The sequence below is a fragment of the Nelusetta ayraudi genome, unplaced genomic scaffold (assembly GCF_046127955.1).
Source record: "Nelusetta ayraudi isolate G7.1 ecotype Tasmania unplaced genomic scaffold, CSIRO-AGI_Nayr_v1 ptg000074l, whole genome shotgun sequence".
NCBI classification, from domain to species: domain Eukaryota; kingdom Metazoa; phylum Chordata; class Actinopteri; order Tetraodontiformes; family Monacanthidae; genus Nelusetta; species Nelusetta ayraudi.
In genome coordinates, this window is record NW_027466124.1 from 746,843 (window position 1) to 771,854 (window position 25,012).

The 25,012-nt window shown below is 44.3% G+C and overlaps 4 protein-coding genes across 6 annotated transcripts; 1 reads left to right on the forward strand and 3 right to left on the reverse strand.

Annotated features, from left to right (window-relative positions):
- The first annotated feature begins 1,261 nt into the window (after nucleotides 1–1,261).
- On the forward strand, nucleotides 1,262–5,486 carry LOC142899582 (uncharacterized). Its single transcript, XM_076043231.1, has 11 exons — nucleotides 1,262–1,799; nucleotides 1,892–2,002; nucleotides 2,619–2,675; nucleotides 2,750–2,920; nucleotides 3,139–3,258; nucleotides 3,629–3,706; nucleotides 3,776–3,886; nucleotides 4,375–4,431; nucleotides 4,551–4,706; nucleotides 5,000–5,128; nucleotides 5,237–5,486. Exons 1-11 carry the CDS (start codon nucleotides 1,656–1,658, stop codon nucleotides 5,300–5,302), a joined length of 1,200 nt encoding a protein of 399 aa, XP_075899346.1. The 5' UTR covers nucleotides 1,262–1,655; the 3' UTR covers nucleotides 5,303–5,486.
- A 2,598-nt stretch (nucleotides 5,487–8,084) lies between these two features.
- rpz4 (rapunzel 4) lies at nucleotides 8,085–17,296 on the reverse strand. 3 transcript variants are annotated; one of them, XM_076043172.1, is made up of 3 exons: nucleotides 17,159–17,296; nucleotides 10,587–10,636; nucleotides 8,085–10,425 (listed from the first exon to the last, which is right to left on the reverse strand). In XM_076043172.1, the coding sequence occupies exon 3, from the start codon at nucleotides 10,402–10,404 to the stop codon at nucleotides 9,229–9,231; it is 1,176 nt and encodes a 391-aa protein (XP_075899287.1). In that variant the 5' UTR covers nucleotides 10,405–10,425; nucleotides 10,587–10,636; nucleotides 17,159–17,296; the 3' UTR covers nucleotides 8,085–9,228. The 3 variants fall into 3 exon arrangements, with proteins under 3 accessions (XP_075899287.1, XP_075899286.1, XP_075899288.1); XM_076043171.1 differs by lacking the exon at nucleotides 17,159–17,296 and adding an exon at nucleotides 13,127–13,572; XM_076043173.1 differs by lacking the exon at nucleotides 17,159–17,296 and adding an exon at nucleotides 12,481–13,097.
- rpz5 (rapunzel 5) lies at nucleotides 13,803–16,691 on the reverse strand. The gene is made up of 2 exons (XM_076043170.1): nucleotides 16,489–16,691; nucleotides 13,803–15,498 (listed from the first exon to the last, which is right to left on the reverse strand). Exon 2 carries the CDS (start codon nucleotides 15,423–15,425, stop codon nucleotides 14,244–14,246), a length of 1,182 nt encoding a protein of 393 aa, XP_075899285.1. The 5' UTR covers nucleotides 15,426–15,498; nucleotides 16,489–16,691; the 3' UTR covers nucleotides 13,803–14,243.
- Nucleotides 17,297–22,118: 4,822 nt separating the features above from the next.
- On the reverse strand, nucleotides 22,119–24,811 carry LOC142899629 (protein rapunzel-like). The gene is made up of 2 exons (XM_076043315.1): nucleotides 24,526–24,811; nucleotides 22,119–23,535 (listed from the first exon to the last, which is right to left on the reverse strand). Exon 2 carries the CDS (start codon nucleotides 23,460–23,462, stop codon nucleotides 22,281–22,283), a length of 1,182 nt encoding a protein of 393 aa, XP_075899430.1. The 5' UTR covers nucleotides 23,463–23,535; nucleotides 24,526–24,811; the 3' UTR covers nucleotides 22,119–22,280.
- Between the last annotated feature and the right edge of the window lie 201 nt (nucleotides 24,812–25,012).

A 25,012-nucleotide genomic window follows, 5' to 3' on the forward strand; every position in this document is an offset into this window, starting at 1 on the left:
AAACACTATAATCATGAAATAAACGCAATGTCGCCCTCTTCAGGACAACATAAGGTGCTTGAGACGATGCCCTGCTTGGGGGCTGCTAAAATGTTCGTTTATCCTTTCATTTCCCTTACCGTTTGACCGGCAGCTAGCGGAGCCTCACAAATCCCAGATGAAATAAAACACAATACAATAAAAACAAAATTAGATCCTAACCAAACAACACAACAAAAACACGAAACAAAACAGCGGACTAAAGCAGTCGAGAAGAACAGCCACGTGAAACAGTGCAACAAAACAGCGCAGCAAAATAGTTGAATAAAACAACTAATAGTCCACAAAAGAAAACAATGAATTACTTCCTAATAATAATAAAAAAAAAATAGTAGCAGAGCGCAGGTAGCTAGGTACCGTCTAGTCAACGTTGCAGGCTCAGTCAAGTGGCAGTGAGAAAGTTAAAAAGAGACGAAACAAACGGCAAATATCACCCTAACTGCCGCTAGCAATCGATCTGGAAGGAGAATTTCCCTGGGACCCTCCACTGTAAGGTAAGAGGATGCAGAACCTAGCAGCACATAGTTTGAGATTAGCGCTAGCAGATTGGGACACAGCCGGAAGGAAACCCACACGTGCCTACCTGTGGCGTCCAGCCAACTGACGGAAGTGCGCACCAGCTGCCGGAAAGAGGCGGTGCTAAACCCTTGCAGGGATTTTATCAAGCCCCCAGAGTCCAATACGGCGTCCCATTCACTTCAAGGCTCAGTCCCGAATAATAATAACTTCCGGGACATAGCTCGCACACGCTTCGGACGTGCGCGTACAAAGCCGTGACGTCACTCTCAGAATGTAGACTTTTATGGGGATTTTCTAGCCTTTAGAAACTATACAAAAAGTCTATGAATAGAAATATACAATAAAAAGGTTATATTATGAACCATGCGTTTGGTAGGAGGTGTCCTGTCAGCCATTTTGCAGACGTTTATTTTTGTGTTGCGGTCAATGGGGAAAATGCCTCTTGGTCCCATGGAATTTTCTTGTTGCAGTACCTTGAGTGACCACTGGGAAAAAAAAAAAATCGACCCGCCGCCATTTTGCCAGTTCGGTATCCAGTTCTTATAATACATCCATGGATTTTATACAGCCAACAATGAACACAAAACGGAAGGGGAGGGAGCACAGTTTAATGGAGAAAAATAAATAAATAAATAAATAAATAAATGAAAGGGGGTGGGGGGGTGGGGACTAATACTTCCCCTGCCACATATATTTTTGGCATTAGTAATAATAACACAAAAAGTGGAACAAGCAAAAGAAGCCGTATATGTTTTATCATCACTGGGGCTTATTGACCACATGCTGATTGTTGTTTGAAAACATTGTCCAGGTGAGAAAATAACAGCAGAAATATGCAACTGAAGTCTTCAGAGTTTCACACAGTGCAGGTTTTTAAGTCGTGAACAATGGGCACAACCACAACCGTGACTACTCCACATGCCTGGGTCTGATAGGGTTGTTGGTTGATACCGGAGGCTGTGTTTAACCAGTCAGGCGCTGGAGCTCTCACACCCAGTCACACACACAGCAACTCCGCACTCAAGTAACAAGGTACGGATAATTATGCTTCATCATTGACGAAAAGCAAGGCGACTAGTGTTTGGAGGTGAGTAAAGATGCGAGACGCTTCCCTGAGGACCAGAGCAGAGACTGTTGTGTCTGCGTTTCCTCCACTGAATCGAACCCTGAAGGTTCTGTGGTGCCGTGCTGAGAGGAGCTCAGCTGGGCCGATGGAGAGGAGCACTGTCACAGTTCTCGGGGTGAGAGAGACCAAACACTAACAATCTTTTTTATTTTTTTCATCACTGTCAGTGCTGGGATGTTTTAATGTGAGATCTTTCTTTCTGAACAGACTATCCAGATCATGGTGGGTGTCTTTAACATTGGGCTTGGCGCAGGACGCACAAGCACAGGTCCTGGGGATTTGACCAGTTTGGGAGCTGCTTACTGGCTGGGTGCTCTGGTAAAACATCATTGTTTCCTGAGGAAAAAAAAAAAAAAATCCATCAGACCTAAACTGACGAGTCTGATGCTGAAATGGGAAGAATTGTTGAATTTTGAACTTGAAATTTCACTGTCTTTAAAATTATGACCTCCCTCTGTGTTTAGCGGGAGCAAAACAAAACAAAACAAATAAAAAACAGCTGATTTTGCCAATTCTTCTGTGGTTTAGAGAGCATCATGCAGCAGTTGCATGCTTTGGTCATAACCAAGCTGATTGGCTGCTGAGAAATACAGAAACCCCTCTGGATGAGAGCTTGTTGGATTGGCGCTGATTTCATGTGAACTTCATTGTTTGAGTAGATGTAATGTCGTAATATTACACCCACCCAATATTACTCATGCATGTGATGGGTCATCAGTTGGTCCTTCTACACACTGAACAAATGTGTTTGGTTTTGATCCTTGACACCTGCCTGTGAGATGAATTATGATTTTCTTTAGATGGACACTTGAGTGTTGCTCGCGGTTTTTCATTGTTTGTCGTATTGCCTGGGCCCTACGCCTCTTTACTCTTTTTGTGTATTTTGAGAGTGCGTCTTTCTTCTACTAACTTGTCCGTTATGATTTCCCTGCAGTTCATTGTGACTGGAATAATGACCATCCTGGCTGGCCACTGCCCTTCATCCTGCCTGGTGAGTGGAGCGATGACTGATAGAGAAATGTAAATATGTCCTGCTTTAACTGAACGCGTGTTTGTCTCTCTCAGTTGGGCTTCACTGTGTTCATGAACATTGCTGGTGCCCTCTTTGCCATCACGGCCATTGTGCTATACGTCATCGACCTGGAAAATGTCCCTCTGGTGTGGGTGTGTGACAGCAGCAGGAACAGTGTCCTTCGCAGAGAGGACAGCTGTGGGCGAATGGCGCTGTTTGTCCAGGTAAAAACAACATTTTTTTTAAAAAAAGGAATGAGAGTTGAAAGGAGCATTAAAGTGCAACTTTCAATTTTTATCTTGACTTGTGTGTGGTGCAGAGGTGGACTGATATTATTATTATTATTATTATTTCATGTCAGATATGCTTTTGGAATTATTTTGTGTGAACAAAATTGTTTTTATAATAATTATTATTATTTTTTAATTCTGTCTTTTCTCAGCATTTGTTGGCATCCATGGATAGGACCCTGATTATTTTGGCTCTTATTCAGCTCTATGCTAACATCCGGTTTTCTGTCATGGGCATTGGAACTTTGACCCGTGAGATGGAAGACACAGAGGTAGGAACCAATAATATGTGTGTGTGTATATATATATATATATACATATATATATATGTGTGTGTGTGTGTGTGTGTGTGTGTGTGTGTATACATATATATATATATATGTGCACACATATATGTTGTTTTTTTTTTAATGTGGGTGGGTGGGGGGTGTAGATGATGCATAAATTGTCTTTTGTTGTTGTTGTTTTTTTGTTTTGTTTTTTTTAAATCTAAGACTTGCTGAAAACAGAGTGATTAGACATTTCACAGTTTAGTTCACCCCTAACCTCATTTAACAGTCTATTTTAACACTGCAGATGTGAGAGTTGTCAATCATTGTTGCCACTGACGTTGTGTTCCTGCCCTTCCGCCTCATCCTCCAGGCCATTTGCTGTAACAGTCCAGTGTGCCGCTTGTTGCTGGAGGAGTCGGCGTCGACCACAACAATCTTGACTCTTGGGGTGAGAGAAATGTGCTCATTTGCAATTTTGTTGTTGAAATGTTAATCAACCCTGTGGACTCCGTCGCAGGCCGTGCAGATCATGGTGGGTCTGTTCAACATCGGACTGGCAGACACGCACACCAACCACGCAACTTCCAGTCTTGCTTCTGTGGGAGTTGGAATCTGGCTGGGTGCTCTGGTGAGTGTTGCTAATTGAATGGATAAACAGATAGGCAGAGTTAGCGTGATGCCAACTAGCGGTTTGCAAAGGAGACCCATTCGGAAGATTGGTTTTCACCGTCGGCGGTGTCTTGAGCTTCCGGTTCATTTTGATGTTTCCATATTTGGATGTGTGGGTGGTACCGAAGGGAGCAATGACTGGAGCAGCATGTGCCCTAACGCTAGGCCCACCCACCTGGTGGGTGTTTAGTATTTGGCAACTAAACTGTAGCTATACCCATTTTAATTTGAAATTAGACCAAATTGGACAAAGTAGACTTTTTTAGACTAGATTTAGACAGGAAAAAGAAAATATGTACCTGTTTGTAATGGTATGTATTTTGGGCTCCTTTCCATATTCCATATGCCATTGAGTCTTTTGCAACCATTTTGAGTGGTCCCTGCTGGCCAAATGATAGAATGCATTTTTTTTCTCTAAGCATTGTAAATTCTGCTGTCCTCTCTTAGTTTCTTGTTGCTGGGATCCTCTCAGTTTCTGCCTCCCGGATCCCCGTTTTTTGTCTGGTCAGTAAAGCCTCGCCAGCCCGACGAAGTGAGACACTTGATGAGTGCCAAAGGACTAACAGCCCCCCCCCACAACCCCCATCACCTCCCATATCCACACCTCCTTCCTCCCTCTTCAGGTTGGATTTGCTGTGTTCGTGAACATAGTCGTTTCCATCTTCGACATTGTCGGCATTGTGCTGTACGCCATCCACCTGGGCACCGTCAACATGTCCTGGAGGTGTCACAGCCTCGAGGGCAACTACAGCTGCTACTACCTCGCTGCAGTAGCTCGAGTAAGCATGCTTCCACAGAATAGGTTTCATAATGTGTTTTTTTCTTTTCCAAAATTATCATTAAATTAGCTAATACTACAGAAAATAAATGTATTATTATTATTATTATTATTATTATTATTATTATTATTATTATTATTATTATGAGCATATATGAGCACACACTCACTCAAGTGGGTCCTACTCTCAGACTCATGTGCAGAATACATGGATAAGTTTATCAATAAAGAAAATTAATTACTTTTGAATTCATCATTTGTATTTTCAATAACACGACTTTCTGTCTGTATCAGAACTTGCTGACAGCTGCAGACATCTCGCTGATCATCATGGCTGTTCTGCAGCTGTGTGTCGGCATCACCGTCGCCGCTCTGAGCATCACGGCTCTGAGCATCACGGCTCTGCTGAAGAAACCGGCGGAGGTACGACTGACTGCCAGCTTCTGGTGGTCAGATTTCTGCCTGCAGTATCATTAATAAGATCATTTAGTCAACGCTGCAGTGACTTCATGAGCCCCTGTTCTGTTTCAGCATTTTGGAGAAGATGTTGATGTCCTGGAACCACTGCTGGTCAAAGATATTGATCCTGATGTTTAGAAACAAGTCCAGCCAAACACAACACAAGCTTGTTACTGATTTCTTCAAAAGTTATTCTTTAAAGTAACTTTGCCTTTAATCACAAAGACACAAACATTTAATGATTCAAATATTTTTTTTTGTATCACTTAGTAAGTTTAGTCCTGAAATGACTTGATTGAATAAAGAACAGAAACATTTGGACTGAAAACACCCAAAAGTTTAATGTATTGAATTAATCTGATTTTTATTTTATTTTATTTTATTTTATTTTATTTTATTTTATCTCATTCTTAGTGGAGAAGGGTAAAATGAATGGGAAGAAATGAATTCAAGAATGACAAAGACAAACTATGTTTGACTCACACCTGCCCTCTCTTCATCATGTATCAAACTAATTTCAGTGTAATCAATATAGTATATAATGTTTCATTTATATATATGTATTATTTTGCTAGTTAAAATTTACTATCGACTGTTGTGAACCATACAGAAACCCACCACCAGGGGGCTCAAAAGATCACATGAGATCTATAGAAAGTCTTTGGTTTTTGTGGAAAAACTGTAGAAGCCCCCAAATAATCTTGTTGATTCATCTTGAATTCATTCTGCACAGACCAAACACAGTTTTCCTTCTGGCAGAAAGCAGTTCCAGGTTTATTTTGAAGAGCGAGCAGGTTGAGAAGGCCGCACATAGGTTGTTCTTCTTGCCGTTGTTTTTTGTTATTGTATTGCGACACAGACACACAGCGTGCCTGCTCTTTCAAGGACGTGTCTGAGACGTGTGAATCACCTCTTGGGTTAGAATTTAGCAATGGTGTCAGTCACTCCAGACCTCCAACACCATAGCGGGAATTTTTACTTTGACACATGCTCAAACAGTGGTGCCACGCGAGCTTGTTGGGTCTTGCCAGGATGTTTGTGTGGAGGGTGGGAGCCAGAAGGGTGAGGAGTGGGACGAGGGAGTAGCAACCAAACAGCGCGGGTGGTTTTCCAAGCTCAACGTTCTAAAGTTCGATTTTTTTTTTAAAATCAATTTCTTAAGGAAAAAAAGTGTACCTGACTTGACCACATGGGGGCAGTGCAGCAAACTTTAGTTACAGGTAAGACTCTTACTTTATTTACTTAGAAGCTGGACGAAAATAAATATTAAAACAGCGCTTCATCACGTGACAGACACAGTGTACGGACCATTTAGCCACTTTAAAACTCCCTTTGAAAGGAACAGGCGCCCTTCTAGAAGTACCTTTGTATGAAGTTAGCCCCGCCCACTTTCCCTCCAACCTTCAAGATTGCCTTGAAATGTTGGCGAAATGCCTTGTTTTCCCACTAAGACTGAATCTACATGACGGCCTCTGTCCGGCAACACAATGTCTTCCTGCAGGACGGGCGAATCTTTTTCGCTGCCTCGTGATGTTTTCTGCGTTCCTGAGGTCATCTGATGGGCCGGATTCAATGCAGGGCTGTTTAGCCGAATCGTAACCGTGAAAGAGTAATTCCACGTGTGATTTGAAGCATCGCTTTCCCCATTTAACAGGTTGTCATCAGCTGCCCCCTTTAGCCCACCTTCAGGCAGGGAGCGATGACAGCTGGCCTCTCGGAGGCCAGCAGGGCTCGTTCGCTCGTTGACATTACGAGCCTGATTTTCACTTTTATGTACAAAATATTCTCATTTAAGGCATGTTCTACCATATATCTACTTAGAATTACTATCATTTGCTCTTGTCTTAATGCTAGAATTATGTTAGGCTTTTTTTTTTTCTTCCCAAATTGGAATCTCAGTGTTGCGCATTTATCGTTCATCCATTACATTTGTAATATAAAATAAATTTGAAGAACTCATAATTTCACAAATATCTTGAGGTGAAAATTTGGTTATCCTGCACAAAGTGCCAAAGAAAAAAATATCGACTTGCGAGCGTCGCATGGCACCAGTTAACCTTGGCATTTTGAAAGTGAAAGAGGCACATTTGCTGCGTCGCTGGCCAAAAGTCAGTGACTGCAAGGTTTAAACCGGACTCGTCTCATGAAAGTCTTCATCTGGAACAAAAATGTTGGTAAATGTTGATGATTTTCAGACTAGTTTGCTGTCAGTCCTCATTCCCTATTATTATGTATACTGTATCATTTACATATGATGCTATTAGTCAAGTCACTACTGCTAGTATTTTGAGTCCGCTGATGTAGCTTGACAAAGAGAAGTCATAACAGGCCTCAAGCTTTCTCTTCATCATTTGCTGTTGTCAGTGTGCTTGGTCATGTTTTAAAATGATGCCCCCCCCGACCCCACCCCCGGGCAAAAAAACAAACAAAGCTAAAACAAAAAACAAAACTTAAAATTATAAAATTTTCCAATCCTTTCTTGATTTTTGATTTGGTGCCATGTTAATGTCTCGACATTTCAATGGTATTTCCTCAGCCAGTAATCTTCATGAAAAAACAAAAACAAACAGCGAGACAGATGGGGAGTTTCTGACCCACAGTACTTGTTTTCTGCACTTGTCCATGTCTGCTGACACACTTGGCCCGTCAGTGCTGCACGTCTCCGGCAGCCCAAGATAGAAAAGCCACAACCACATAATTATGGAGCTCAGAGGGCGTTTCCAAATTCTGCATCCTCCCTTTGCTCTGTCTACACAGCTGCTGAGTGACAACTTTGATTCAGATTTGTCAAATCATTTTATTTACTTGAAATAAAAATAAAAATTCCAATTATTGCTGCTCAAAATTTTTTAACTTTAATAAATAAATACACACACACACACACACACACACAAAGATACCAAAGATACAAACACGTGGCCACATGGTTTGTTAGAGTTTATTGAGAAGATTTATGACATCAAATACTTCAGATGACCAACGTAATAATAAATCGGAGACACTGAAACCCTCCCCAAATATTTTTGATTAGACAAATACTACAGAACAGAAGTAAAACACAAATTTACAGCATACATGACATATTTGGTTAGAGAGTGAAATTGCACTGACATATAAACACACTAGATGAATGTGCAATGACACAGAATAGAAAAAGGTCAGTGGTTTTTCAAAATGGTTTACAAAGTGATAAAAAAAAAAGTCTATGCAGAACATATTCCGATCAAAAACTTGCATAAAACATTATCACCAAATCCTCCAGCAAAGATGCCTAATATGTAAATTTCAATTGCCTGTTTTTTTAAGCAATTCTTTTCAATATAGAACAAAGTGAAAAAAAAGCTGATGTTTTGAGGAGGCAAAACCTACCGCACAGTTAAGACGCAACAGTGTGGCAGGTATGTGAGACATGTGCACGTAAATAATGACCCAAACTGGGAGTGTTAATACAGCTGTTTACTGAAGGATTTTTAAGGCAGCAAGTGAAGTTTTTTTTTTTTTTTTTTTTCTTGTGTAATGTGCGGAGACATTTTGTCTGGGTATGTTTGTCGTCAACAAAGGTGCTGTTGCAGTTTATCACTCCTGGCTTTACGTAATCTTCGTTGGACAGATTAGAAATTGAGCAACCCTCGAGGCACTTTGGAAAGTGTCAAAATGACACTTTTTTTTCTTAAACAAATCCCAACCCTTATCCCAGAATCTTTAAGAATGTTGTTGCAGTGTTTTAGCAGCAGAACTCAGCAACAAAACACCCTCTTTTATTCTTGGCCTCGTTTATTTGGCTGAAGGTCTGTGCAACAGCGGCAGTGGTCCCAATCCAAAAAACACCAGTTTAGAAATAGGATAGGTTCTGTAAAGATTGGAGGAAAAAAAAATCCCTGATGAGATTCTAAATTTTGTCCTATTAACCCATGTAAACACAAGTGACTTGATTCTTGGGAGAAAAAAGGGAGGGAGTGAAGGCACAAAAACTGAGGGAGTGAGGAAGGCAGGGTCAGCAACAGACCTGAATCATCTACGTTAATTGTGCACCTGGTGGTTTTTACTCAACAGTGTCATCAGCTTCAAGCAGAGTGAACGCAGACGTAGAGGTTCTTGTGCTCCTCCCAATAGTGGAGCTCCCCGGCGAAGCTGCAGAAGCACACTAGGTCTTTGCTGGCTTTGACCGTGTGGACCACGCACTCGCCGGGCAGCTGCTCAAAGAGCAGCTCGGCCACGCCCACCACGCTGAGTTTCTTCTGGTCCAGCATGAGCTGTTGGATGCGAGCCCTGTCCACGGGCTCCGGCGAGGAGCTGTACGACACCCACACGTTGAGTTTCTCATCGGACGACGTGACCGAGAAGCGGCTCTTCCCGGTCGGGCAGTGGAACTCCTTCTTGCTGGCAAACAGGCCCGACGGGGACCTGAAGATGCGCACGGACCAGCGCACCCAGTCGTACTTCTTCCCCAGCTTCTCCACGAGCGCTTCCGCCATCTCCTGGTGGGTCACGTGCGAGTTGTCTCGCACAATTCGATGGCAGTCCAGCTGGGCTTGCTTGGGGAAGCCGTCGACGCACTCCTGGATGACGGCGTTCATCTTCTCCTGGACCACCTTCATCCGCTCGCCCCAATCCTTCAGGAGCTCGTCCTCCTCGTCGTAGCCCTTCAGAGCGGCGTGGCCCAGCAGCGCGATGAGCCCGACGCAGAAGAGCTTCTTCAGCCGGGCGCAGAAGTCCTCCATTGGCCGCCGGCTTTTCTCCTCGTAGTTGAGGGTGATCTCCAGCACCGACTCCCCCGAGAAGTTGTCCCCCGTGACGGCGTTGTACAGCGAGATCAGGTTCTTGTCACCGCCGGTTTTGGCGAAATGGTCCAGGAAGAGCTTCTTCTTGACCTCCCGGAACTTGGGCTTGGCGTTGAGGATGTCCATGTACTTCCTGAACTGGTTGGTGATGTTCTCCTCCAGGGGGAAGTAGAGGGCGTCCAAGCCGCTCTTCTTGATCTCATCGTTGATCCTCTGGATCTCCTCTGAGATCACCTCCAGGCGGTCCCGCACCTTCTGGAACTGCTCCTTCATGAACGCCGCCTCCTTGCTCTCCACGTTGTCCAGTGCCAGCTTGACGATCGGTGCGGCGATGGCGAAGACTGGGAAGAGGTCGCCGGCGATGCTGGCCACCACTTCAGCTCCCTGCTCAAACACCTCCATCACGGTCTCCACCATGTCCTTCTTATCCGCCACCAGCTGCTGCAGTTGGTTGGCCATCTTTCGCTGACGTCTCTCAGGCTGATACCAACGATAAGAAAAACAGCAACAGTGTCAGAACTACTAAAAGTTTTGTCTTTTGAGCAGGAGAAATCTCTTCTTCAACCATTGTACAAAAACTCTGCAAACGTCTGTCTTTTTAGGTGTACTGAGAAGAAGAAATTCTTGTTTGCTGTACTTACTTGTGTGTTTCAGCGCTGGACTCTGGCCTGCTCGCCGATATGGCAAAACACTGATAAGGAAAAAGGAGAAAAAGCCGAGTGAGTTTCAGTGACGACTGCCGGTCACGCCCAGTGAGCAATGACTCAACAATGCAATGGGAGTTCAGCTGTTAGAGCGCTGCAATTGGCCGAGCTGGGTTTTTTTTCTTCCCCACGTCCTGCCCCCAATCTTACTGGAGAATTGCTCGTTGCAATAAAGATCTTTGAAGAACACTGAAATATGATGAGGAAAAACCGCCGAGAACAGCCACCCGACGCCCAATAACCAGCATCACCTACACGATGTCTCGACCACTGTTGTTCTGACCTTTATAAGCCCTTAAAAATGTTTTGCGTCAAAGAAATAAAGGAAGCGTCTTGTCACAAGTGTACAGTAACGGCACGTCAGACAGAAAGCGCATGCGTTCTTTGAAGGTTGTGGACAAGTGGAAGATCAGAAGATACTTCATTTTTCCGACTCTTTTGCTTCGGAAGCCAAAAAAAAAAAAAGTCTGGATTTGGAAAATGGTAACATGAACACAAGCTGCTTGGCCAAGAATGCAGAGAGTGAAAGAAAAAAACGTGTGGAAAAAAGTAACTTGTTGAAGGTTTGCAGGGCATGTTCAGACAAGTTCTGCTACAGAGTTGAAATTCTAATTCGGTTATTTCAGGTGGGAGAAAAGAAAAAAGACAGACCAAATGTGCCCGTTGAGTGCACGCCGTCGGCCTGCAGTCACATCATAAGTTTTTCAAAACGTGGCTGCAGGAGACGGTCAATATTGAAGCAGCAGGCGTGAGGGAGTGATTAAGTGAGGCAGGGCAAACTTGCGGGGCAAGGCTGCCTTTTCTTTTTCTTTTTTCTTTTCCAGTGGAACCTGGTGAGTTACCATGGCAACGAGACAACGGCAACTAATCTGTCAGCTCATTTGTCTTCCTGCAGAGCTCTGCTGTGTTTGGCTTTATCTACACAGACTGCAGGAGATTGCAGCTCCATTTATCAGCCTGCAGCGTCTCTCTCTCTCTCTCTCTCTCTCTCTCTCTCTCTCTCTCTCTCTCTCTCTCTCTCTCTCTCTCTCTGCAAAGGTTGGGACCCTCTGCAGGAGTCCACAGACAAAACTGGCGTCAGGGCTGAAATTGAATTCCACCACGACACAACACAATTCTGAGAGAAGATACCTGCCCAATGAATTTGAATATGAAGAGTTCAGATGAAATGTAGAAATGTAAAGCAACAGAACAAGAACAGAGGAGAACAGAACAAGGTGAGAACAAGAAAAGGAAGGAAGGAATGAGGAGCCTGGCTGAAACTTATTCTTGACGCTGTGATACAAAACATAAACTGTGCAATTTCCCTTTGTAACACCTGAGAGAGAAACCGGCAACCTGTGAACCCTGTTTTCCTCAGGGGTTCTCCACCATCAGAGGGTTTCGGGGTGGAGATTCACTGAGTGCACGCTCAAACGCAAGTCTCGCGCATAAACAGCTGAAGATGCGCATAAAGTCTGGCATGGGCTTAAAAACGACGCCACTTCTTACAATAAGATTATTATTATTTATTTATTTTTGCCACTAAGGCATCTGACCAACGGTAATTTCATAATGTAATCCCGAAGAACGAAGTACTCTAGCTTGCAGCTGCAGATTCAAATTACACAGTAATGGTTTCACTTTTTGTCCATGACTATTTATATCCGGGTGGCAAGTTTCACACAGACAGCATTTTGTCAAAAAAAAAAGGAAGAAAATTCATTAAAAAAAATTAACATGACACGGTCACACAAACAGAAAGACAGAAGCGGCCGTGGAGGACCAACAGAGCCTCTTCCCTCAGCTCGGACAGCGGCTGGCTGACTGACTGGCTGACTGACTGACTGACGGACTGGCTGGCTGACTGACGGACGGACGGACGGACGGCCTGACCACTCAGCTGCGACCGCGGACAGCAGAAACTCGCCGCTGCACTCCAGTAATGGAAAACCTATCGATCACTTCCTCGCGTACGCCGCCTATAATTGTATCGTTTTACAGCTGGAGGACCGCGAGAGGAAAACAAACACCGCGTGTCAACGCCACAGATTAGTCGCCAACGACGTTTAATACCGTGTGCCCCCCCCCTCCTCCTTCTTTCTTTCTTTCATTCCCCGAGCCGAAGGTTGACACTTCCTGGAAAAGGCGGCGGCAGACCTGGCAACCAACGCCCTGACAAAAGTCTAAACTTTACGATCAAAGTGAGCTCAATAGGGAAAGATTCCACATCGGAGTTAATTTCATTCAGCTGTGTTACGGTATTGTTTGTTTCCCCCCCTGGTTTTCTCTTTCTTTTTGGCGACAAAACGCTGCGTCGGAACGTAAAAAAAGAAAACGAAAAGGGCGTTTACGTAATAACCAGAGTGCAGAGCTAAGTTGATGTTGTCATTTAATCGATCGTCTCCAACAAAGGCAACCAGTAGGCTAACTGTCTAACCATAACAGTTGCAGCCGCACATCGATATCAACATCCTTTTGATCATAAACAGACTCACCTTTTACAACAACAACCACCCCAACAACAACAAAAAAAGTTTGCGGAAGAAAGTGCACAGCTCTCACAACGTGTTTGCCTTCCTATTGGTCATGTGGATCGCGTGTTTCCGCCTGGAGACACACCCAGGCACAGGGGCGCGCAAAGAAAACTAGTATAGTTGGGCGGCGATGGAGGGGGGGTGGAGGTTGGGGCAATGAAAGGTTGTAAGAATGTTATTACAGATCAGCCTCCACCCATTTATTACACGATGACACGTTTATTATTATGCTGACATTGATCCAGGGAGATTCTGTTTTGTGTGGACGTAAGATCAGAGGAACAATGCTTGTCATTTTTTATCATTTGAAACGTGTAATAATTACCAGTGGCAAAGATCATCCATGTTTTTTGTTTATTACAAATAGAAATAACTCATTCATTCATTAATTTTCCATACCCGATTTCATACCCCATCCCAGCCATTTAATATATATATATATGTATACATACATATATATATATATATATATATATATATATATATATATATATATATATATATATATATATATATATATATATATATATATATATATATATATGTATACATATATACATATATGTATATTATGAAGTTTCCTCAAATAGCTACAACATTTTTTTAAATCTGATTTTCATACACTTGAAGTCTTTTATTTTTCATTTTTTTCTTTAATGTTTTCTCAAAGAACTGATTGGAGACAGTTTATAATGGATGGACATTGTTATAGATAATTCTTTATGTTTCCAGACCGATCAGAGAGATTTGAAAGTCTTTCGTATAGATTTTTTGTATTTGTGTTTTAGATGAGGCAGATGTTGGGGAACGTCTGAAAACAGCAGCACTCTAATGCTAAACTACTTCATGCTAAGCAATGGGTCAAGAGGTTCTGTGGACTCCATACACCTGTTGCTGTGTCACCAACATTGAAAAATATATTGCAAAAAAAAACAATCAGGTAAGACAGTTGCATCCCGGAAACATTTGTAGCACATTACGACAGTATATCCATTAGAACGGTTTTGAATATTTTTTGGAACATTCATGAAATGATTTGTTGATTCGCTCCTTTATGCTTGAGGTTTCATCCACAAGCCTACTCTGGGTGGATACATAGGTAGGCTCCTTTGTGTTTCATAAAGTAGAAACAATCCTCATGGAAGTTGTTGGTCTCCACCACCTCTTTGTAAGTGCTGATGGCGTGGACCAGGCAGTCGGGGATGGTGTTGTTCAGGGTCCGGGCCACTGCCATCATGTCGCCCTTCAGCTTCTGCCGCTCGATCTCCTCCCGGATCTGCGCCTTGTTGATAGGTTTGGGGTTGATGCAGAAAGAGACCACCACCTTGATCTTGTTCTTGGTGAAAATGTCGAACCAGTTGGCTCCGCCGCTTCCGTGGTACTTCTTCCCCGCCAGCCAGTTGAAGAAGAAAATGCGCTCCTTGTCATTGAAGGCCCTAATGGACCACTTGACCCAGTCGTATTTCTTAACGAGGGCCTCCAGCAACTCTTTGATGAACTCCTGGTTGACAGTGCCGGGGTTCTCCAAGAGTACACCCTCCATGTCCATCTTGGCCTGATCGGCAAAGTTGTCTGTGCAGTCATCCACAGCCTCTTTCATCCGCTTCTCCACATCCTCCATATGGTCTTGCCACTTCTTCACCATCTCCTCGCCCACTTTTCCCTCCTTGAGGGCAGCGTAGCCCATGACGGCGATAATGCCAACCACAAAGAGCTTCTTCAGGCGGGCGCAGAAGTCCTCAACGGCCCTTCTGCTCCTCTGCTCGGTGGTAACTACGGTCTCCAGCATTGGGTCTCCTGAGATGTTTGTTCCAGTGACGGCATTGTAGAGCGAATCCAAGTTCAGGTCACCATCCGTGTTCTCGTACTGCGTGATGAACTGTTTCATCTTCTTTTCCTTGAACTTGGGCTTGGCATTGACAAAATCTTGGAACTTCTCGTACTGGCTGAGGATCTGCGCCTCCCGGTCAAAGTTCTGCTTGTTCATGGACGTCCTCTGCAGCTCCAGGGCGATTTCGTTAATCTCGCCCTGGATTCCCTCAAGTTTCTGGTTCACCTGCTCGAACTGCTGAGTCATGTAGCGAGCCTCTTTGCCCTCTGGGTTGTTGAGTAGCTCAGCAGAAGCGACGAACACAGCCTCCAGGATTGGGTGGAGCTGGCCCACTGTGGCGGCCAGCACCTCAGAGGCTTGCCCCATGATCTCCACACCTTTCTCAATCTTATCCTTGTTCTGCACCAGCCAATTTTCAACACTATTCATCTTTATCCTGATGTGTTTCACTCTTATAAAAAGAAATTCTAGCGTCCTCAGGCAGAGATTTTTGTTCTGGTGCCTGTAAGAAGAAGAGACATGAAAGCCTTGTGAAGTTCATTACGGACCAACATCATGGCATATCTGAGAGACATCAAATGGCAGCACTTTATCTATTGTTTGGCAAAGAAACCATAATCAGCTGACGCAAGTTGATTTCTTTTCTCACCGCCGGGACATTTTGCTGACAAACAAAACTCCACAATGAATCCAGCGCCAGGTCATGTCTACACAAGCAGGCATCCAGTTTCATGCCGCGCCCTCGGAGCCTTGCTCTAATGACAGGGACTCATTTCTAAGCCTTAGTGGCATTGACACGTATCAGAGAAACTCATGGAGGTACACAAACCGGGTACACACAGAGCGCAATTCAGTGCAAATATCTAACGCAGTGTGTGTGTACTTCCTTATTGTGCTGGGAATTATTGTGCAACACGGCAGCGCTGGTCACTTGGGATGACATTTTGTTTTACTGCTTTGACCGAGCAAAGCCAAGGCCCAGAGCAAACACAGATGTTTGCAACACGGTGAAGGAGAAGAGTTTTGACGTTGGTGAGGATAGAATGTGTTTTTTCCCCCTAAAAAGAAAACAGCGGGGAGAAATGACCTAACTGATTCTCATTCCCCAGGCACCAGGTCTACTTCAGAAAAGAGGTGACACACCCTTGTCTGAGAAAGAAAGGGGGGAAAAAAAATCCCCCACTCCTGCACTTGTTCAAAAATAAAATCACACTCCACCCCTCAATTATGTTATAGCTCAAAGGTAATTACAACAATTACAGAATTAGCAATGGTTTGATCATCTCAACTGGGAAAATTGGAGGGACAAAAAGCTGCTTTATGTAACCAGATAACGATACCCGCTCATCGGTAATTGCTGCATTGATGAGAACGGCAGTGCCATTTCACAGGCTTTCCTATCACTGACGCAAATTAGATTCACTTTTTTCAGTCACATGCCAGCACTCTAGAATATTTCTGAGCAAATAAACCAACAAAAGTACCCTCTCACCTTGTAGTTATGCCTCTGAACTGAAGTAGAATCCGGTGAAGGAGATTAAAAAAAACAGAAACTATCCAGTTCTTGCAATGTGATTATCTTGGTTAGCTTCAGAACAATGTTACTTGTGCAATCAGACACAGGGGAAAGTCTTTGTCCCTTTGGCAGTAATAAAGGTGGATAGGATTTGTATGAATAGAAAAAAAAACAGGCGAGTCCAGCACAGCACATGATGGGACATTGGAAAACCCTGCTGACTGTGATAAGCTTTACCAGACATTACCAGATGAGTTTACAGAGAGTTAACATATATCCAGTTCTCATTAACTCACTGTCAACCCCCACCTCTCCACCACGACCCCCCCCCCCACCAACAAAGGCATCTACCCATCTGGCATTCCACTTATTTGTTTATTTATTTATTTACTTAATTTCCTCCCTTGGGAGGTAAACTGGAGTTTTGAAGGGGAATCTAGTTCCTGAATGCCTCTCATCTGTAGGAGCTCAGTAAACAAGAAGAGAAACAAAATGCTTGCATCTTTCTTTCTCTCTCTTTCTCTTGTTCACCTCCTCATTCTTATTTTTCTATTTAAAAAAAATAAAAATAAATGTGATGCTAAATGGACAATGGAGATGCCGTTTGAAGAAATGAAGGCAAACAAATAAAGTTTGAAGAACTCACCTAAACACTAAAAATATCCAGTGGGCTTCAGTCCAGTGATCTGGTCGTCCAGCTGTGCCTGTGCGCACCAAGCTCCTTGGGATGTATATATAGCCTCTGTCTCTCTCTCTCTTCCTCTCCCTCGCTCTCTCCCTCAAACACTGTCCCTCTCTCTCTCTCTCTCTCTCTCCCTCTCTCTCTCTGTCTCCCTGTCTCTCTCTCTCACACGCACACATTTGCACAGTCTTGTTCTCTGTCGTCACTCCCCCTTTGGAACTCCTCCATCCAGTCCCAGCATTCCTCAGAAACCCACTCTGAGAGAGAGAGGGAAAGAGAGAGATACGAGGGGCCGGCACTGACATAGATAACATCCTGGAAACACTCAAGCATGCAGGCACACTACGCAGTCCTGGGAAAATAGCAACAACAAAAAAATGATGCCAGACAGACTGGTTGGTCAGTCTCATGGGACCAAGGTGAAACAAGTGTTAAAGAGTTGGGTGGAATGGAGCAATGGCAGTGGGCTTCAGCTGAGGGAGCCCATCAGAACAAGAACCTTCTTGTTCTAGCTTGAAAAAGGTTGCCATGGCCACGGAACTGGTTCCGCTGTCAGACAGTGCAACGAGCAACCGTGGCGGATTTACAGCACCGCTGCGTCCTCAACAAACAAATGTGACAGCATTTAACGTGGTCAGCTCTTCATTTCAAATACATCTCTTCCGGAAAGTCTTTTAAGGTGGTTGAAAATTGTGCTAGAACTGATCATTAGCTCTGGAAAGTGATTAGCTGCTGTGCTTGAGCGTTCAGAAGAAGGATGTTTGCCCCAGAGAGGCAGCTCTCCCAGAATCAGTCCGTCACAGAGACACTCCATGAATGGCTGCGTTTGTTTTTGTTTTTTTCTTTTCTTTTTTCTTTTTTTTTTTTCCAGAGAGCCAACCATGACAGCCAGAGCTCTCTTGAGGCCTTTTTGCTTTGTAAAGAGAACCGTAACGCGCGTAGCCTGATGCAATGGCAGCTGCGCGCTCACAGGAAGTGAAAAGGAGGATGTCTGATGGCAAAGCGATGAGTTGATGCTGGGTCAGGGAGTGAGGTGACGCCAGGCACTGTGTCAGTACCACACATTAGGAGGACGGGAAGAGGCAGCTGAACCACAAAGTGCAATTCCGAAACTTCTCTCATCCGTGCCAAGCTCCAGCGTGTGTTTTCTTAATTTGATATGTGATTCTTTTGTGACTTAAATATCTTCCTAAACAAGGAGTCAGTGACTGAAGACCGCATAAAAGAACATGAATAGAAGAAGAAGAAAACTAAAATGCAACGCATGGTCGGATTGCATGCTTAGCCATTGCTAAAAGGATTAGTGATTAGCTTTCAGTAGATGCACAAAAGATAACTGATTAGAGTTTTCAACTTGAAAGATACTGAAACAGCATAACTTTTCTCAGCAACAAAGTTTTCCCTTGACTCACAACTGGCTTAGGCAAGAGCTAAACTAGCAGCAAAATGACCAGACTGATCTCCTTGAATATGACAGACAAGTTCCAACTCCTCCTTCCAAAGCCTTTCCATGGGATCTTTACCACATGGGTGCGTGAGCTGATTCTACTCTGAAACTTTTTGCCTGGCGTGGCAGGTTACTGTGCAGGTGGATGGAAAATCTCTCGTGGACTCACTGCTGTTGTACCATTCAATGTACTTTTTTCTGGTGTAGACCTGTCTTCCAAAATGTGAATAGCACTGGCTGCAGCTCAGTGGAAAGTGCTGAATTTGTTTTTGTCCTTGCTGCGGTTTCGGGCTGAGCAGGTGGAAAAAACACAGGCATAGCATCTGAGTGAATGAAAACCAGCTGGAGAAAGAGGCTCCGCCGACTTCTGTGCATTTGTTTCATCTCAGCATGCGTCCATCCCCGCTGTCTGCTTCTGTTTGGTTTTTTTGGATCACAGGAAGTCTGATTTTCTGGAAGATGTGCTGAATTGATTTTCCTCCATCATAACATGCTCACAACTAAACTACATCTTAGGCTCATACAGTATGTCTGTTTTGTGACAAAATTACAAGCTCCACCCTTTCCCAGAGATATTGACTACGCTTGTTTATCCCACCCACCACAAGTTGTTTTAAGGTCACAGGAAAAGACCCCAGCGGCCAATCACCATGGCTGCTCGCACACCTCGTTGTGTGCATGGGTGTCGGGTGTGAAAGAGATCCTCTGCTCACCCTGGACGAGAGAAGTGCTGAGCATCGTTTGAAAACAGGAGTGTAATTACACAAGCAGATATTTGCTCAGGAGAGAGAAAGAGTTAAACAGCAGACAGACCAGAGCTGGCAGAGATTTAAACAGAGTCAGGAGAAATACTGATGAGCTGTGTGCTCACTGTGCCAAACCGCTGCACAAAATGCACAAGATCATTAATGAAAAATGTGTTTTCGTCGTGCAAGCACGAGATCATCACGATCACTCAGCCAACAGTCACATTTAACAGGTACCTGAATTGTTTCACTGCCAGTCTCTGTTTCCTTTCATATGAGCCTGTCTAATTACATCAGCAGAAAAAAGTATTGTCTCAGACTTGAGAGACGGGAGACACAGGATGTCGTAACTGTCATCCTGGATTTGGTCGACTCCCGTGGGAAAATAAAAGTGGGCGGGATTAACAGCTTTTTTGCTGCAGCATAAATTGGGAATATTTTTCCCACCTGCTGTAAAACAATGATTGTGTTGCCAGAGGCACCAAACAGTAGACAGACGAGTAAGACCTGCCCTGATGAGTACTTGTTAGAATTCTCACGGTCACCCTCGCCGGTCAGACCGGTAGGGGGCGTTGAGAGTGCCTCTGGCGACGGGAGACAAAATAAAGGAAGAGGAAATACATACTAAGAAGAGAAGGAGGGAAAAAAAGAAGTTCCCTTTTAATCCAAAAAGCAGTTTGCTAAATATTGCTATCTGACATGAGTGATTCACATGGTGAGTTAGTAAGCAGCCTCCTGACTTAACATTATGTGTAAAGTTGCAGCAAGTAGAAACCAACAACGGAAAGGAGCAAGTGAATAAGTGTATTGCCTGTGAGGGAAATGTTCACAGATTTTTTTTATTTCTTATTTTTAGTGAACTATCCCTTTGGTGTTGGTGTTGGTTTTCAAACAAATGGTCTCATGAAGGTTGAGCTACTCCTATTGGAGGAGATTACAACAGCCTTCCCATGGCCTCCTCCGTGAGTAGATGCTTACGAACCGCAGCTTCACTTGAAGGACCAGTGATGGACAATGGAGCAGGCTCAGGAGGCTGAGACATGGTGTCCCGCAGGGTTCTGTCCTCGCCGTCACGAGTTGGGGTGCGTCCACCACTTCGAATTTCCACTAAAGCTCTGTTGTTCTCTGCAGCTGAATCCTGTGCGCAAACCTGGTGCAGAAGCCCACATGCCAGGAAGGTCCACGTGGACCATAACTGGCTGCCCGAAGCCCACTCCCGTATTCCACCTAACAGTAGTAGCGGGAATTGCCCTGGCCAGCCTTCGACGAGAGGCTGCTACCCTTGCCCTAGTGAGGAAAGCCCAGAGACGTGACTGCCATATTCTTCCCAACTCCACCACAACAGTGCTGCCTCTAAATAGACTGAAGTCCCACCATCCATACAGCAAGGCTGCAAAAGATCTGCTCAGGTCCATCCCGAGGACCTGTCTACAGAGGCATGGTTGGCAGCAGGCATTAAAGGAATCATTTCACGTCGGCAATGAATTCTGCTGTACCGCATGAGAACTAGGGTCGGGCGCTTCCATGCGGAAGTGGGGCTTGGTGGACGGAGCAGCATGTGAGTGTGGCGAGCCGGGGCAGAGCGCTGACCACATAAACACTGCCTGTCCCCCGTATAGACCACTCTCAGAGGCCAGTCTATTCGATGTGGGACGTGAGACAGATTCAAGTTAAAGTTTAAGTCCCGCTGATTGTCAAATCCCGAAGGATGCAAAATTTGTCCGAATTTGACCCGTCCCCTGAGCGGAGCAGGGCGTGGCAATATGCTACTGAGACAGACATTTGATGATAACACACGAAAAAAGAGGAAGAAGCTAATAACACACAATTTCATAGAAGTATCTCCTTAAAAAAATGTTTATCTTTAGTGTGAAAAGCCTTTGGCCCAACAGTTTCAGTTTTGGTTCGTCACTCTGAGTATCTGCTGTCACTGTCCAGATGTTTCCAGGTCATAGAGAACAGGATGTTTAGTGACTAAAATATTTTTTTTTCCTGAGAGTCATTAGACAGAAGGGGAAGGGACGGGGGGGGGGGGGGTACAGAAATTCCTTACTTTGGTTCTGAAACAACCTAATGGGAAACACAAGGCTGCCACTATTAGCTGGTCTTTACTGACATGGTCATGGTCATGGCTGATCTAAGTGTTTCTCAACGTGGGTGGTGCTTTTGAGGATACGACTCAAAGGTGGCGGAAATTACGGCTGCAAAGTCAAGCAATTTACCATTTACCTGGTGACCATTTATCAGCCACGTTGGCAAGCCACTCGAGTTTTTCCAGAGAAGACTTGGCAAATATCGCCAGCAGGAATATAGCGTTGTAAAAGCTTCATCAGTGAACAGCAAAGCTGTTTTGTCATAATACAAAGTGACATACACAGTGTATAAAAACCACACACGATAGCAGAGGAGCTCACACTTCCTTCAACTTCAGATGTGGTTTCAACTATGATTTTATTTACCTATTTAGAACATGGAAACAACAATAATAAGAAACAAAAGACCAAACAAACCTAAAGGGCTTGTGATATGTCATATCAGCGTTTGGCAAGAAAACACATTCAGAATCTTCAAAGTTGCAGATAAATCACACTGATGCATTTGTTTTGCATTTGCATGATTTCCTACATTTCATACAGAGACTGACTAGTCAGATTTCACCATGATTTTATTCATCGGCACACATGGCAAATCAAAGCCAGCATGGGAAAGCAATGGGTCAGGAGGTTCTATAGGCCCCTACACCTGTTGCTGCGTCACCAACATCCAAAAATATATATTGTGAAAGTGATCATCTAAGAGAGCAAATAATGAAAGCAGATTCTGACAGTGTAGTTTACAGTATACAATTTTCAGTATACAGTTTGTGCTCCGCCCTGAGGTTTCATCCACAAGCCTACTCTGGGTGGATACATAGGTAGGCTCCTTTGTGTTTCATAATGTAGAAACAATCCTCATGGAAGTTGTTGGTCTCCACCACCTTTTTGTAAATGCTAATTGCATGGACCTGGTAGCAGGGGATGCTTTTCTTAAGGGACTGGGCCACTGCTGTCATGTCGCGATTTATACTCTGCTGCTCGATCTCCTCCCGGATCTGCGCCTTGTTGATAGGTTTGGGGTCGATGCAGAAAGAGACCACCACCTTGATCTTGTTTTTGATGAAAATGTCGAACCAGTTGGCTCCACTACTTCCGTGGTATTTTTTCCCCGCCAGCCAGTTGAAGAAGAAAATGCGCTCCTTGTCGTTGAAGGCCATGATGGACCAGTTGACCCAGTCGTATTTTCTAATGAGAACCTCCTGCAACTCTTTGATGAACTCCTGGTTGACAGCGGCAGGGTTCTTCAAGAGTAGACCCTCCATGTCCATCTTGGCCTGTTGGGCAAAGTTGTCTGTGCAGTCATCCACAGCCTCTTTCATCCGCTTCTCCACATCCTCCATATGGTCTTGCCACTTCTTCACCATCTCCTCGCCCACTTTTCCCTCCTTGAGGGCAGCGTAGCCCATGACGGCGATAATGCCAACCACAAAGAGCTTCTTCAGGCGGGCGCAGAAGTCCTCAACGGCCCTTCTGCTCCTCTGCTCGGTGGTAACTACGGTCTCCAGCATTGGGTCTCCTGAGATGTTTGTTCCAGTGACGGCATTGTAGAGCGAATCCAAGTTCAGGTCACCATCCGTGTTCTCGTACTGCGTGATGAACTGTTTCATCTTCTTTTCCTTGAACTTGGGCTTGGCATTGACAAAATCTTGGAACTTCTCGTACTGGCTGAGGATCTGCGCCTCCCGGTCAAAGTTCTGCTTGTTCATGGACGTCCTCTGCAGCTCCAGGGCGATTTCGTTAATCTCGCCCTGGATTCCCTCAAGTTTCTGGTTCACCTGCTCGAACTGCTGAGTCATGTAGCGAGCCTCTTTGCCCTCTGGGTTGTTGAGTAGCTCAGCACAAGTGACAAACACAGCCTCCAGGATTGGGTGGAGCTGGCCCACTGTGGCGGCCAGCACCTCAGAGGCTTGCCCCATGAGCTCCACACCTTTCTCAATCTTATCCTTGTTCTGCACCAGCCAATTTTCAACACTATTCATCTTTATCCTGATGTGTTTCACTCTTATAAAAAGAAATTCTAGCGTCCTCAGGCAGAGATTTTTGTTCTGGTGCCTGTAAGAAGAAGAGACATGAAAGCCTTGTGAAGTTCATTACGGACCAACATCATGGCATATCTGAGAGACATCAAATGGCAGCACTTTATCTATTGTTTGGCAAAGAAACCATAATCAGCTGACGCAAGTTGATTTCTTTTCTCACCGCCGGGACATTTTGCTGACAAACAAAACTCCACAATGAATCCAGCGCCAGGTCATGTCTACACAAGCAGGCATCCAGTTTCATGCCGCGCCCTCGGAGCCTTGCTCTAATGACAGGGACTCATTTCTAAGCCTTAGTGGCATTGACACGTATCAGAGAAACTCATGGAGGTACACAAACCGGGTACACACAGAGCGCAATTCAGTGCAAATATCTAACGCAGTGTGTGTGTACTTCCTTATTGTGCTGGGAATTATTGTGCAACACGGCAGCGCTGGTCACTTGGGATGACATTTTGTTTTACTGCTTTGACCGAGCAAAGCCAAGGCCCAGAGCAAACACAGATGTTTGCAACACGGTGAAGGAGAAGAGTTTTGACGTTGGTGAGGATAGAATGTGTTTTTTCCCCCTAAAAAGAAAACAGCGGGGAGAAATGACCTAACTGATTCTCATTCCCCAGGCACCAGGTCTACTTCAGAAAAGAGGTGACACACCCTTGTCTGAGAAAGAAAGGGGGGAAAAAAAATCCCCCACTCCTGCACTTGTTCAAAAATAAAATCACACTCCACCCCTCAATTATGTTATAGCTCAAAGGTAATTACAACAATTACAGAATTAGCAATGGTTTGATCATCTCAACTGGGAAAATTGGAGGGACAAAAAGCTGCTTTATGTAACCAGATAACGATACCCGCTCATCGGTAATTGCTGCATTGATGAGAACGGCAGTGCCATTTCACAGGCTTTCCTATCACTGACGCAAATTAGATTCACTTTTTTCAGTCACATGCCAGCACTCTAGAATATTTCTGAGCAAATAAACCAACAAAAGTACCCTCTCACCTTGTAGTTATGCCTCTGAACTGAAGTAGAATCCGGTGAAGGAGATTAAAAAAAACAGAAACTATCCAGTTCTTGCAATGTGATTATCTTGGTTAGCTTCAGAACAATGTTACTTGTGCAATCAGACACAGGGGAAAGTCTTTGTCCCTTTGGCAGTAATAAAGGTGGATAGGATTTGTATGAATAGAAAAAAAAACAGGCGAGTCCAGCACAGCACATGATGGGACATTGGAAAACCCTGCTGACTGTGATAAGCTTTACCAGACATTACCAGATGAGTTTACAGAGAGTTAACATATATCCAGTTCTCATTAACTCACTGTCAACCCCCTCCTCTCCACCATGACCCCCCATGAAAGCAGACAAAGAAGTTGAAGTACTCACCAGTGTTAAGATATCCAGTGATCTGGTCGTCCATCAATGCCTCTGTGCACCAGCCCTCTCTCTCTCTTTCTCTCTCTCTCTTATACACACATTCGCAAAGTCT